The sequence below is a fragment of the Athene noctua genome, chromosome 10 (assembly GCF_965140245.1).
Source record: "Athene noctua chromosome 10, bAthNoc1.hap1.1, whole genome shotgun sequence".
Lineage (NCBI taxonomy): Eukaryota > Metazoa > Chordata > Aves > Strigiformes > Strigidae > Athene > Athene noctua.
In genome coordinates this window covers 19,364,809-19,378,573 of record NC_134046.1, presented here as the reverse complement: position 1 = coordinate 19,378,573, position 13,765 = coordinate 19,364,809, and the positions used below count along the sequence as shown (strand labels likewise).

Sequence of the window (13,765 nt, the reverse complement as noted above, 5' to 3'; positions counted from 1 at the left end):
GAACAAAATGAAAGGCTTTTACTCTTCACAAAGACAATGGAGACGTTGTACTGTAGCGTGGCTGCAGCAAGGGCCTCTACAGTGTCGAGGCAGCTGAGCCAGAAAATGCAGCCCCCTCCCCTCCCTACCTTGGAGCACTGACATCCTTGGTGTTAACAACTGCGTTGCTGTGGAAACCAGACTGCTTTTGACAAAGGCACATTGACTAAAAGCAACACGTGGGAAAAAGGAATAAGGCCCCCGAGAGAAAATAATCCTTTACAAGAAAAAGAAATAAATAAATTTTTGGTTAAAAATGAGGCAAGTAAAGGATTGTCATTAGAGTCAAGTAAATTTCTTGTCATTAGAACTCCTGGGGAGGAGAACACTGGCAGCTCTGGCACTACCAAACGCCAAGCCTTGGGGCGCTGCAAATGGGATTTTAAGAACTCTTCATCCCTGAAATATACAGTAGATTTGGTGCTAAGGACAACACAGGAGTCCCACGCAGAACATAGGTGTGCGAGGTGGCTGCTCCCTATCCAGTTTTTAACTGCTTTCATTTGAAAACAAAAGTGAAAACCAAATCCACCCCACAGTATAATAGAAACCAACTGCAGTTACAAATCACTGCTCAAGTGCTTTCATGAGGCTTACAGCTGATTCACACCTAGGCAAACTACTGGCCCCAGCCAAAATTTCACCACACAAGAAAGTTCAGTGGATGAAGAGCATGAGTCACTCCACACCCTGCCGTTTCCAAACAGTTTATATATTTTAGAAGTGCTGTCCAAAAAAACCAACCAAAAAAAAAAAAGTTTTTCTGAGCTCTCCCCTTACAATAGGCTAATAAATCTATCCTCAGCCCTAGCTGACTCAGATCCCAGGAGCTGCCTAAGGGCCTGTTACTTGGAAGCCTATGTACTTAAGAGAGTATTCGAGAAAAAAAAAAAAAAATCATCCTGGGAAAAAGCCCATGGAGACGAGCCAGAGTTTGAACTGGCAAGACTTAAGATCTGTGAACAGTGCAACTTTAATAAGATTGGCTCCTTAGCCAGAACATCTGAAATTACTCGTAAAGGTGGCACATTCAGGGTGGTTTGTTTTGGTTTTTTTTAAGTTCAGAAACCAAACTTTTTCTGGAGGAAAAATTAATTTGACACTAATTTAATATTTGCTTTTTCTCTTAAAACAGGCCATGAAAGCTTCAGTGCAAAATACCATCTATTACAAAGATTCAGGAACTAGGAGGCCACGTGTGATTTACATGCTGAGCAAGAATTCTTTCCCCCTTCACTCTTGAGGTATTAAAATGCTGGAACGTTATAGCTTAATCTCATTTACTGAGCTTTGAATCATCTTAAGTACTTAGGAAGTCTGTAAAATACCCCAATACACGGTTTATACACTCTAATCCAAACAGACTGCACCACCAGCTTTCACCAGTGATGGCAGAAAGAAGTTCTCACGGTTTTCCAATTAAGTGAACAGGCATCTACTCTCCACCTCCAGCACTGGCCACATCTCTGCCACTTTCCTTTGCATAAATTTCTCCATGTCTTCTTACAATATAAGAGCCACAACGCAAACAGTTCAGACAACTCCACTGTACCCAAAGGAATGAGGATAGCTATGCAGAGAGCTATACTGTTGCTATTAGAACATTACACAAGAACCTAAAGTCTGGTGTTCTAAAGACATATTTAACATGCAAAAATTCCATAACAAGGGAACATATGCACATCATATGAGAAAGGGGAGCTTTTTCAGGGTCAAACAAATAGTAACTGCAAAAACATTCAGGGGTGCAAAATGTTGCATATGGTTATGTAAATACGTCAGTATCTTTTTTTTTAGAAAAAAAATAATCGTTGTATACAGTTAAGAGATTAACACAAAACAGTCTTTATATGCAAGTGATTAATCTATTAATGTTCTCAAATTCACACTGGCTCTTGCTCCCAATGACAGTGACATCTTCCTTCTCTAGGCTTCCCATGATAATCTCTTTTTCCTGTTGAGACTTAGTTGGCAGCAAGTTATCATGAGAAGTCATTTATTCTCAGACCAGGCAGCTCTTACACAGGGTGCTACCACAGACAGAGAAAAATATACTAAGGAAAAAAAGATGCATGTGAGCAGGGACATTCAAGTGTGGTCCTGATTCTTCCCAAATTATAAAGATGTTACCAGGTTTTTCCAGTCTGGGCATCCCTCTAGATGGTATTACCGTACGTAAAGGAGGCTGAAGTATACTTGTCTTGTAACTGAACTTTAAAATTCTCACTTATTGTTCCCTCAGACTAAAGCTGATTTGCAAAATCCAGTTATCTGTAGTGAGACTCCCAGCTAGCATGAATCAGCAAGGTTTTACTTTAGTTAAATGGAATAGGAGGATTTAGACTCTGAAGGGAGGAAGAAGAGACAAAGAGAAGGGTCTTCTAGTCCAAAGAGGGTGTCAAGGGATTAGTCCTGCCTGACCAATACACACACATGCTCTTCCTTTAATCACCTTCCTCCCAGCTGAAATAAGATATTTATCTATACTTTCTCAGATCTTTGAACCAGGCTGAAGGCAGGGGAACACACCTTGATCTTCTCAAGCTTTGCTGCTACACAAGTCAGGGTATAACCTGTGCCAGCTTGACAGACTGGAAGACAACACAGAAGGTGCAAAGTAGCATCAAAATAGTTTTGGGTTTTTATCAAGATGAGCAAAAGACATCATCTACATGGACCTGTGCAAAGCTTTTGACACTTTCCTGCATGACATCACGGTCTCTAAATTGGAGAGATGTGGGTTTGGCAAATGCACCACCCAGTGGATAAGGCATTAGCATGATGGTCAGTCAATTGAGTTGAGGTCAACAGCTCAATGTCCAAGTGGAGAGCAGTGACAAGCGCCATTCCTCAGGGGTTGGTGTTGGGACCGGTGCTGTTTAACATCTTTGCTGGTGACATGGCCAGTGGGAGTGAGCCAACGACAGCAAGCTGTGTGGTGTGGGTGACACGCTGGAGGGCAGGGATGTGCCATCCAGAGGCACCTGGACAGGCTGGAGAAGTGGGACCATGTGGACCTCATGGAGTTCAACAAGGCCAAGTGCAAGGTCCTGCCCATGGGCCAGGGCAATCCCAAGCACAAATCCAGGCTGGGCGAGGAGTGGATGGAGAGCAGCCCTGAGGAGGGGGACTTGGGGGTACTGGGGGATGGAAAACTGACCCTGAGCCAGCAATGTGTGCTCACAGCCCAGAAAGCCAACCGTGTCCTGGGCTGCATCCAGAGCAGTGTGGCCAGCAGGTCGAAGGAGGGATTTCTTCCCCTCTACTGTGCTCTCATGAGACACACCCCTCCCTCCCCCAACCTGCAGTGCTGTGTCTAGATCTGGGGCACCCAACATGAGAAGGGCATGGACCTGCATGAAGATGCTCATGGGGATGGAACACCTCCCCTGGGAGGAGAGGCTGAGACACTTGGGATTGTTCAGCCTGGAGAAGAGAAGGCTCCAGGGAGACCTTATAGTGGCCTTCCAGTACTTAAAGGGGCTACAGGAAAGGTGGGGAGGGACTCTTTATCAGGGGATGTAGGGATAGGATGAAGGGTAATGGTTTTAAACTGAAAGAGGGTAGATTTAGGTTAGATAGAAGGAAGAAATACCTTACTGAGGGTGGTGAGGCCCTGGCACAGGTTGCCCAGAGCAGCTGTGGCTGCCCCCTCCCTGGAAGGGTTCAAGGCCAGGTTGGACGGGGCTTTGGGCAACCTGGGCTGGTGGAAGGTGTCCCTGCCCATGGCAGGGGGTGGGACTGGATGAGCTTTAAGGTTCCTTCCAACCCAAACCTTTCTATGATTCTATGACTTAATGGTTTCTAGCATTTGCCTTTCTGTTTGCACTCTGTAGGCTTAATGAATTGCCATGGAACCTAATAAGAACTTACTACAATAGTTTTATTATTATAGACCAAGCCCATCTTTTTCTTTTTTTTTTTTTTTTTAAAATTTTCTTGTATTTCACATAAGGAGAAGACCAGTCAGAAATGTCAGATCTTCAAAGTAAATTGATAAAGTCCACCTTTTTAAATTAACTATTCCAACTGACATTCTGGAAGGTGCCATTCTGGCCCAAATATGTACAAAGTGCTCAAAGACTGAGGTCTTGAGTGACTCACTCGTTTAAAAACAATTCTTGTAGCAGCAGAAATGACCCACTTTTTAATCAGCTGAATGTTAGTTTAGGTATTTTATGCATAGTTACGTAATACTTACCAAGACTGGCACTGAAGGATAAAATTCAAGGACCAGTCTCACGCTATCCAGATTTTAGGAATTCTTCCATACACTGGGGCTGCCATTTAACTAGAACTTCTCTGAACTCATATTCATTCTACACAGTATCTGACTTTGATCTACAACACATAGCTCCTGGAGTTTATTACTCATACTCAGCTGCATTCCTGACACTGAATTTACTGTAGCATGAGATAAATCAGTATAAATAGGCTGCAGGAAACATGGTAGGTAAGAGGGAACTACAGAATACTTCACTAGAAAGTGCTAATTTCCTCCTGAAACATACAATCGCTCCAGTACAGCAAGAGCTCCTTCCTCCTGCACAAACCCTAACCGACAATTACACTTGGTTCCCCTGAATTCCTACCACAGTTCTAGTTTAGCACATTATTCTCCCTTATTCTAAAAATGTTGAAATGTTTCATTCCTAATCTGGCATGATTTTCTTCTCTTCTAAAAATGCAATCTATAGCATCTAAGATGACTGTTAACATTCCCTATTCTACAATCAATCATCAGCCTGAAATAACCTTCACTTTCACTGTATGCATTGCCTTCTCCACTGCTGCATTCTTTTCCCTGATCATGGTCTTATTTCAGGCAATAAACAGGGTATTTTGAAAGCACCAGCTATTCAGATAGCTTGCAAAACAGGTACGTTGGACTGTACAGTCTCCCATTTGTGAGCAATCATGACCTGACTTCAGGGTATACTAACTGAAAACAGACTATCCAGCAATTAGCTTACATTATGTAGCATTATTTAACATAATCAGAAACATGAACATTGAGCGAGAGGCAGAAGCATAGGTCAAGACTAAATTAAATTAGGGTTATGCAGAATGACTACTTTTCTCCACAGCAACTCCACTTTGGAAAGCAGAACATTCTCTATATAGTCCTTTGTGTGGTTTCCAAGAACCATTTTGGGAAAGATTTTTCTGAAAACTTTCTTCCTCCATTGCCTGCTTTCCTTCCTTCTGAGCACAAACTTATGCTAATATTCTTATGCATAATATTAGAGGCTCCTACTCTATGATTATCATTTATATCATTCACCATTTATATCATTCCTTAAATCTAAATGGCAAGGAGCCTGTTCATTTTTATGTTTGCTTTTTGCTTTATTTAACTTCCAGGCTTCACCCTATTTGTCTTCAAATCAGCAAGTCATATATACTGTATTGTTGGCACCCAGCAGCACAGGACATTTTCCATCAGGCAGGTCATGACTTAACTCACTATTTATTCTAGAGGATAGACCTATGAACTAGCAGGTCCATTCACACATACTCTGCCCTAACCTAGAAGCCTCAGATGACTGGAAGACAGCTGCAGTACATGCCGCCTATGCACAGTGCTTAGCGGAAAAGCACTTAACTACTATACCATTATTCAGAAGAGTTTTCATATCAAAAGTACCAAGAAGCTCATAACCAATATACTTTGTTTGTCTGAAGTTCCAAGGGCCTTTGTTTTGCTGCCATGCCAGAATTGTCCTTCCTTCTCCTGGAAAGAAGCAACACCTGTTTACTGAAGGTGAATAGTATGCCAACGACATGTAACACCGTTTTTACATCCTGAAACATCCACTAAAATCCTGAACCTGCAGATGCAGAGAAGTCCCAATACCCCAGCAGAATGCTCTGTAGCTCTCTCTTCTTGATCCAAACTGTCTGAACCCTTTCTACCACCTTTCACAAAAATAAAGTAGTCGTCAAATGCACTGAAATATTATTTTGACACCACTTAGTAGGAATTTGTGCCCAGGGGGGAAAAAAAAAAAAAAAAAAAAAAAAAAAAGAGTGGGGGAAAAAGGAAGAAAGAACAAAAAAGGAACTTTTTAATGGGAGGCAAGTCCCAGGAGTCCACATTTATCCTCACAGGTAGGCAGCTATTTTGGCCACCTCCTCTCCTAAAACCAGGGAGGAGCGTTAAAAACATCAGAGAACACTCAAGATGATGGCAGTGTCAAAGGAGTAGAGGTTAAATTTTAGCCCCAAAGATAAAGTGAACAGAAGAGGGCAAACTGGCAAAGAAGAGATAAATATAGAAGAGTGACTAGACTTCACTTGACACTATTTCTGGATCAACTATGGAGAGAGATCTGAGAAGGTTTTTCTATTTGTAAGGAAGAGAGACTAAAACATAGTTGCCTTCTAGAAGGCCACAGTCCTGCACAGCAGTTTTGTTTATGCTTCTACTTTTCTAAATCCCTGCATTCTCACTAGTTGAAAACAGTGCTGTTCAGCCAAAATGTCATTATGTGTTTAAGTGAGTAACCAGATTAGATTTTCTGAAGCAGGACAGCAATGCGTGTGGCATTTCAATCTAACGGAAACAAAGCTGACAGCACATTGTACAAGCGTGTAGCAAATCACAATGCCAGGCAGAGTAAACTAAGCCACATAATACTTCAGGAAAATAACCAAAGCCCTGCAGTATCTCCGAGAGGATGTCTTGTGTTTTCCCACTCTAAAATGATTAGTGACATTCTAACTAGTTCCAATTACAGACACAGACTAAAGAGGACAACAGGGACCTCCCAATTACAGTATGTAGTGCTTGACTGACACATGGCTCTGCAGATGAATGTTTCTGCCGGTTCCAGTCCTTTCCTCCAGAGTACCTCAGTTAAAATTCCTTCCATTGAGTAATTTCTATCCAGATCCTGGCTGTGCTGGCTTTGTTCCCATATAAGAGAAAACCTGCAGGCAGAAAGCAGTGCCATCTGCCAAGTCAGAAGCTGCTTTAATGGGCAAGTTTGGTGTGAAGGGGAACAGACTAATATGCTTTATCTTCAGCAGCAGCAATGATGTTTTTCCTTTCCCAGGAGTAGATTACAGTGAGCACACTCACACCTGAAGTATTTGTTCACAAATACACATAGATCTCAATGGATACTGCACAAGCAACCTCTAGAAAAAGAATCCAACCAGCAACCTTTTTCCTGTTCAACTTGCAATTCAATCTTTACATTTCTCTTTACCTGTCAGACCAGTTGGGTTTTTTCTGTGACAGCTTCATCAGCCTCCACTTTCTATTCCTGTAAGCGAATGATAACCCCGCCATCACACCTAGGATGTATGAGCAGTGCCAAGGCAGAAGTGCCAAGGCCCTACTGTCCCTACAAAGAGAATTCTGCACTGAAGCTGTATCTGAACATTTTTTTCCAAGTTTCTTGTCCCTTTTCCATAACTGTTTTGACTGGATGGTTTGCTCTGAAGTTTCATCTGGAGCAGGTTTGGGATTTGCATGGCCCAGTTCAGGTTTCACAAAAAACAATGAAAAAACTTCCTCTGAATATTTTAATCCTTGCAAATATCTTCAGGGCTAGGAAAAGATCCTTCTATTCTTGCCAATTAACCAAGCATAGTTTTTATCCTTCCTTGTTGGGTAATCTTCTCATTAGACCATCTTTGGAGAGAATAGCGGATTCTCTCTGGGCTGCTGGCAGTTTTACTTAATTGCATATTTAACTTTTTATTCAGCACTTAAACTCATAATGATAAGAAATACACACACGCAAGCAGCAAACTATTATCTGCCATTTAAACTCCCTAGAGAACTCATAAACATCTTAATATTTCTGTTCCTTTCAGAAGAAAAGTGCACACATTCCACAGCTGGGGAGGGGAGGATGACAAACACATATAAAGCATAATTTCAGTGATATATTAGCCATTAATGCCAAAACTCCAGCTTGGGAAGGGGGGTGGTGTTTTGGTCCTTAATATATTTTTTAAAGTTCTGAAAAAATCAGCCAACTCAATCAGAAACTGGTATTGGAGGCCCTACTACAGCTTCCTCCTCCCCATCAGGCAGAGAACACTGTCAGGGTACAGCAACTTTACTTTTCTTCTCCCTCTCCCAACTCTGAGCGCTGAATTAAAAAAAAATATTTTACAGATGCTAGTATCCATAGTAATGCATTTCCTATTTGATTTCTGAGCTTCAGAATTTGCTCTGGAACACACTTGTTGCCCCTGGATTGTGCTCTGAAATGGCAACTTCTATTTTAAAATGCTTCCAGGCCTTTAGACTGCAAAACCTTTTGAAGTATGAATGGTCTATAATCAGCAACAAAGCTGCTGAACTATTCAGAAACAGCAGAACAGCTTCATATTAACTATTATCCTTCATCACGGTATGCTAAGTATAGAAATTAATGTTGATAGCACTTCAGAAGGATCTGATTAGTGGATCACCTCAGAGTTGTAAAAACCTGACACTCCTCTATGCAGGCACAAAACCCCAGTACTTCCAAGTCTGCCAAAACCTCCAGTTTCCCCATGATAAATTTCTGAGTCAGCTAATTCAAAAAACAGTGTGATAAAGAAAATGAGAGTGTTGGAAATGTGAATTTATCATCATTATTGTATTATAAGCTTTTCCAGTTCTTCTATTAAAAATCTTTTCAATACACAAAGCCACCAGATATTTCCAGTCCGCTCTGTCAAAGCGCAAAGGCTTTGCTGGGGACAGCAGTTCTACTTGGCAAAGGTAAGACCATACCCAGCCCTTGGCAGACCTTCCAGCTGACCATTAGCAGCAAACATCCTGCTGTCAGCAAACATGGAGTGTGAGGTTTAAGAAAAGGAAGGGTACCTGAAAGCCTTCTAGACATCGCAACTAATCAGACTAACACCAGCGAGGACTCAGTAACATTCATAAGTAAATGACAATTACTTCAGCTGGTTTTCAATCTTACCATACAGAACCATCCTGGTTCTCATTTGGGCTGCTTTTTTCTAACGATGTGGTTTAAAAGCATCAGGGGAATCTTCAATTTTAAAAGCTGCAGAGCAAAAGGCAGGTAAGCTTTATGTTCTCTAATGAATGGTTACTGCTCCATTTACTTAAGTGGTACTTATGACCATAAATATTTACTAAACTTACTTGCCATACTGGTATAATCAGTGTTTTCCCGAGTAATACCCTTCTGTAAATGGATCACAAAAATAAAGAGAATAAGTGAATAAACAACTGGAAATTACACTTAAGAAAAGTCTTCAAAGGGAGGAAAGCCTAAAGACCAATGAACATTTAAATCCTTCCCAGTTTAGGCCTCCTTCATTGCACGAGATCAAGAATAGTTTTCTTCCCAAACACTGCGTAATAGGTTCATTCAAAATCTATCAAGCTTTCTCACAGAACACACTAAGACACTGTTCTCTCCCCCGCTTTTCTGTCTTTTAAATATGAACACGAGAATTTCACAGCTGATAACATTCTTCTGGAAACTCAGAATATTCTGGAAAAGACTCAAGTTTGCACTACAATGTTAAGAGCAATAGCAAATGTTTCCACATATTCAAATTCTTCATACAGCACTGTGAAATGTAAGCAACAGAACAAGTAGCTTTTACAGGGTATTGGAAGTGAACTCTGGCCTCCACATCATAAATAAGGGAAGAAAAAAAAAAAAAAAGCCTACATACCTTCAAAGCACATTTCTGGCCTGTCTCCTTGTTGAAACACTCCAGTACTTTGCCATTGATTCCTAACCCTAGCACCCGTTTGGAGAGTTTGTAGTCATCAGTAACTGCATGTTTTTTTATTTCCAGTTTGACATGGGCCGCTCCCCCAGGCAAGGATTTCACGCTGCTCTTGCTATCCACATGACTCTCTGGCTGGGATTCCTGTTCACCTGCACTTTGTTCCATATCAGGGAAGAGCCTGAGATTACAGAGATACCCAACAGATTCCCTGTGGGTTATCCTCAGCAGAGTCCCTCCTCTTAGACGATCAAACCCAGTGCTTCAAACAGTCCATTTGCTTGCCATTTAGTCCTGAGTAAAAATGTAAACGAGCGTTAGTAACTGATGCGAACTAACAGTTCTCTCACCTAACTACTTTTTGCCTTTCTTAACAAGATGACCAGATGCTAGAGAGACAGAGAAAAGCATAGGTTCACCTCAGGAAAGCACCGTTTGTTTAGCTTTACAGACCAGTCGCCCCAGTTCCAATGTACACAACTATCAGTAAATCACTGCTTTTACTGCAACAAGTGCCTGCGCTGAGTCTTGGACTAAAGTCTTACTCAGCTAAACTCCATACCACAGAACAGAGAGAGCCTCTGCTTCAAGGAGCTTATAAACCTGCAGCAACAACTTGTTGCCTCAACGTTTTATGTAGGAATCTCTGCAACGGTCCCCTGCCTCACCTCGACACCAAGTTACGCAAGAGAAGCACCGATACCTGGATTAAACCCCAGAGGGGCACGGCCTGGACACGCATGGGACCTGATGCCGGGCCAGCGCTCACCAAACGGCTCCGGTCCAGAGCGAGAGGCAGGTGCCGCGTTACTTCGGGGACCGTCAAAACACCCACAAACTCGGGGACGTGGAGATGCAACCGCGTGGCTCCCGAAGCCTCGGAGCTGCCTGACCCCGCTGGGAACCAGAGGGGCTCTCGGGAGCGCGGCCGCGGGGGAGATACCGGTGCCGGGGCCTCCGAGCCCCGTTAACACGGCCGAGCCACGAGCAGGCGAGGCGCCGCCGGGGAGGCTGCGGGCCGTCCCTGGCGCCGGGCGGGGGGGTGCCGGGCCCGAGGCCCGCCCCTCAGACAGCCGCCCCGGGCGAGGGAGCGGCTCCCGCAGCGGGGGCCGGCGGCGGGGCGGCTCCCTCAGCCCCCCGCGCTGCGGGGCGGAGGAGGAGGCGGGAAAGCCCCGAGGCGGGAAAACCCCTGAGGTGAGGTGAGGTGAAGCGAGGCGAGGCGGGCCCCGCGGCGCGCAGGGGGGCGGCGGCGGCGCCGGGGGGCGGCCGGGGAGGGAGCGCGGGGGGGTTCCCGCCGCTGGGCCCCGCCGGCGGACGGTTACCTGCCTGTGGCGGCGCGGCGCGGCCCCAGCCGAGGCTTCCCGGTGCGGAGTCCCGGAAGGCGGGGTCTGCCTGGGCCCGCCCCGACGCCCTGGGCAGGTGCGCGCCGCCTCCCCCCCGCGCTGAGGGGAGGCCGCCCGCCCGCCGCGGGGCCCGGCCCGACCCCACCCCGGGGGAGCCGCCAGGTCGGGGCGGGCCCCGCCTGCGCTGAGCGGGGAGCGGAGGCCCCTACCGGAGCTCCCCCCCCCCCTTTCCTCCCCGCGGCTGCGTGGGTGAGGGCGGGCGGTGCCCGGCGGCAGGTTCCCCGGGGAAGGGCGAGCGTGGGGCGGTGGTTTTAAGGCAGAGGCGACATTATTCATTTATTGGGGTAAACGGCCCTGCGGGGCGGCGAGCGGTGCTGGGGGGCGAAGCTGCCTCGGCGGCTCCGCGCCTGTGCCGCAGCGCGCCCGCGCGGTGGCCGGGGGGGGGCGGCCCCGAGCCCCGCCGGCCCTTCCCCCCGATCGCTGCGCTGAGGAAGGGGCAAGGACTGGCAAGCGCACTCTAAACCCTGTTTTAAACAGCGAGGCCATTGCTGTGGAGCAAAGCTCGGTGCTGGGCAGACTACGGTCCTTCAGGCGCCATGGCTACCGAAACAGTGGGAGCTGTTACGAAAGGCGACCTCTTCTGCCAAATAGGCAGTCGGAATTCTCTGCACTTTCATGTGCACAGTGTGGATATTAAAAGTGATGGTTCCCACAGCAACTGTCGCTCATCGCTGGTGCACAGAGTGTAGTTATAGGGATGTGAAATGCTGAGTTTTTCCTACATGTGAAGATGAGTCATGCATTGAAATGGAGCTGTATTTGTATCACTGGAAAGAGCTTAAAGTTCACACGCTTTACGAGTTAAAAATACACTTGTCATTTTACATAACATAATGGCATCTGGAGTTCTAGCGGTTAGGAAAATAATTAAAAGGGCTAATGAGTCCTTTCTCCAAGGGATAAAAAGTAGTTCAACTTAACAGGATGCAGACTGCAGTATATTGCCATGTGATGTGACACTACAGCTATTCCGCCTCAGGTTTCCCTTCCAGGCTTTCAGCAGTTCAGCTACTGGAGGGCCTGGTCCCCTGATTCAGTTCACCTATTCTGGGCTAATCCAATCCCAGAGGAACACAGCTATTTCCAACCTCTCCTTCTCGGGCTTGGCTTTCAGCCTTTTTAGGCTTTGCACCACCTCCCACTGTGGCAATCTCAGGCAAACGTATGCAGAACTGTAAGCTCCCAGGTTGCAAGCCTTCAATAATGCTGTTCTGTAGTCAGCAGCTTGCTCTTGCTTTCCTTCCCACAGCTTCTGCCTGTATCTGCTGTTTTATTTATCCTGGATGGCAATTTCTATCTCTTTGCTTCTTTCTAGCTCACAGTTACTGGGGGCCAGACCCTTCAGAAAACTTCTAAATCTCTCAGCTCTCTTCTGTATTTTATAATTTGAGAAATATACTCACACCAATTTCCCAGCCCCACTTCTTCTCCATTCCCAGCCCCGCTTCTGATCTTTCCATGTAACTCTTACAGAAAAGTCTATGGCTGACCAAAGCAAGCAGAATTTACAGCGGCTAGCACGTTAAAACAAGCAGAAGGCAATTTATGGCCCTATTCTGGGAAATATTAAACATTGCAAAAATTTCAAGCAGATGTCTACTTAAGGGGTTGCTATTTTTTACAGAGTGTGTCAGAAGCAAGGAATTTCATTAAGAAATTATGACTAACTATTACAAGAATGAGTTTCTATAAAATAAGCTTTGCATGGAAAGAAAGCAGGAAAGATGAGGGAATAAGGATTCTTCTGTTTGAAGTTAGTTGGTTCTCAGTTACGAACAGTCTCCCACTGAGAGAATTCAACTGGTAGGATAAAAGACACATTTTTCAAGTCACTGCTTGAAATGATATCTTACTGAAAGCTATGCTTGTTTGGGTTCACTACTCGATGTTGTCTATATATGCTCTTAGCAAAGTTCACCGTTTTATCAGGAAACAGTAATAAGTGTAAACAAGGTAAAGGCCTTAAAAATCCAGTGTGAATCATGGTTAATAAGGCTTTACACCAACCCTCTGCTAATTTCACCCACCGTAAAGTCCGAAAAAGCCTTTCCAGCACCAGCCCAAGTAGCAAATAGCCTCACTGCACACAAGGATGACCACAGCTAAGGAACAAAAAGCAAATATATTCCCTTGCTTTTTGTGTTCCTTGTTTGTCTTAAAACAGGCTGTTGGAGCACAAAGCATATCTCTACCCAGGCAGAACACAAGTATCATATGCAGAAAATCTTTAAAAGCAGTGGCCAAGACCTAATTTCAGTATCTAAAAGTCTTTGCAACAGAGTGTTTTCACAAGTAACAAGGTGGCAATCTGATACTGTAAGTAACAGCCAAAGTATCCCCTGCTCTTGTACTAAACTAAACCTCTTCCACCAGATACCTCTCCTGATTTTGCGTAGCTGATGCTTTTTATTCAATGTTATTCTGACCGTGCTGGGCAGCCCCAAAGCAGTCTGGTTTGGGTGCTGCACTAGTGAAACGACTTTGCTATAGTGACCTGGTGTGGTGTCTTTGGTGACTGTACCTGCAAAGCCGTGTTGGGTACCCACCCTGAAGGTCCCACAGCTGTAAATCTCGGCCTTTGCAACACACACACAATTTGT

General features: G+C 44.9%; 1 protein-coding gene across 2 annotated transcripts in view; it reads right to left on the bottom strand.

Annotated features, from left to right (window-relative positions):
- Positions 1-11,353, bottom strand: part of MAPKAPK3 (MAPK activated protein kinase 3) — a 51,647-nt gene extending 40,294 nt beyond the window's left edge. Inside the window, exons 1-2 of one of the 2 annotated variants that reach the window (XM_074914294.1) lie at positions 11,085-11,353; positions 9,706-10,056 (exon numbers count right to left, since the gene is read on the bottom strand). In XM_074914294.1, the coding sequence (XP_074770395.1) occupies positions 9,706-9,930 (225 nt within the window). In that variant the 5' untranslated portion in view covers positions 9,931-10,056; positions 11,085-11,353. Of the gene's footprint in view, positions 1-9,705; positions 10,057-10,465; positions 10,507-11,084 lie in introns of those variants that run through there. The other variant, XM_074914295.1, reaches the window with a different exon arrangement.
- Between the last annotated feature and the right edge of the window lie 2,412 nt (positions 11,354-13,765).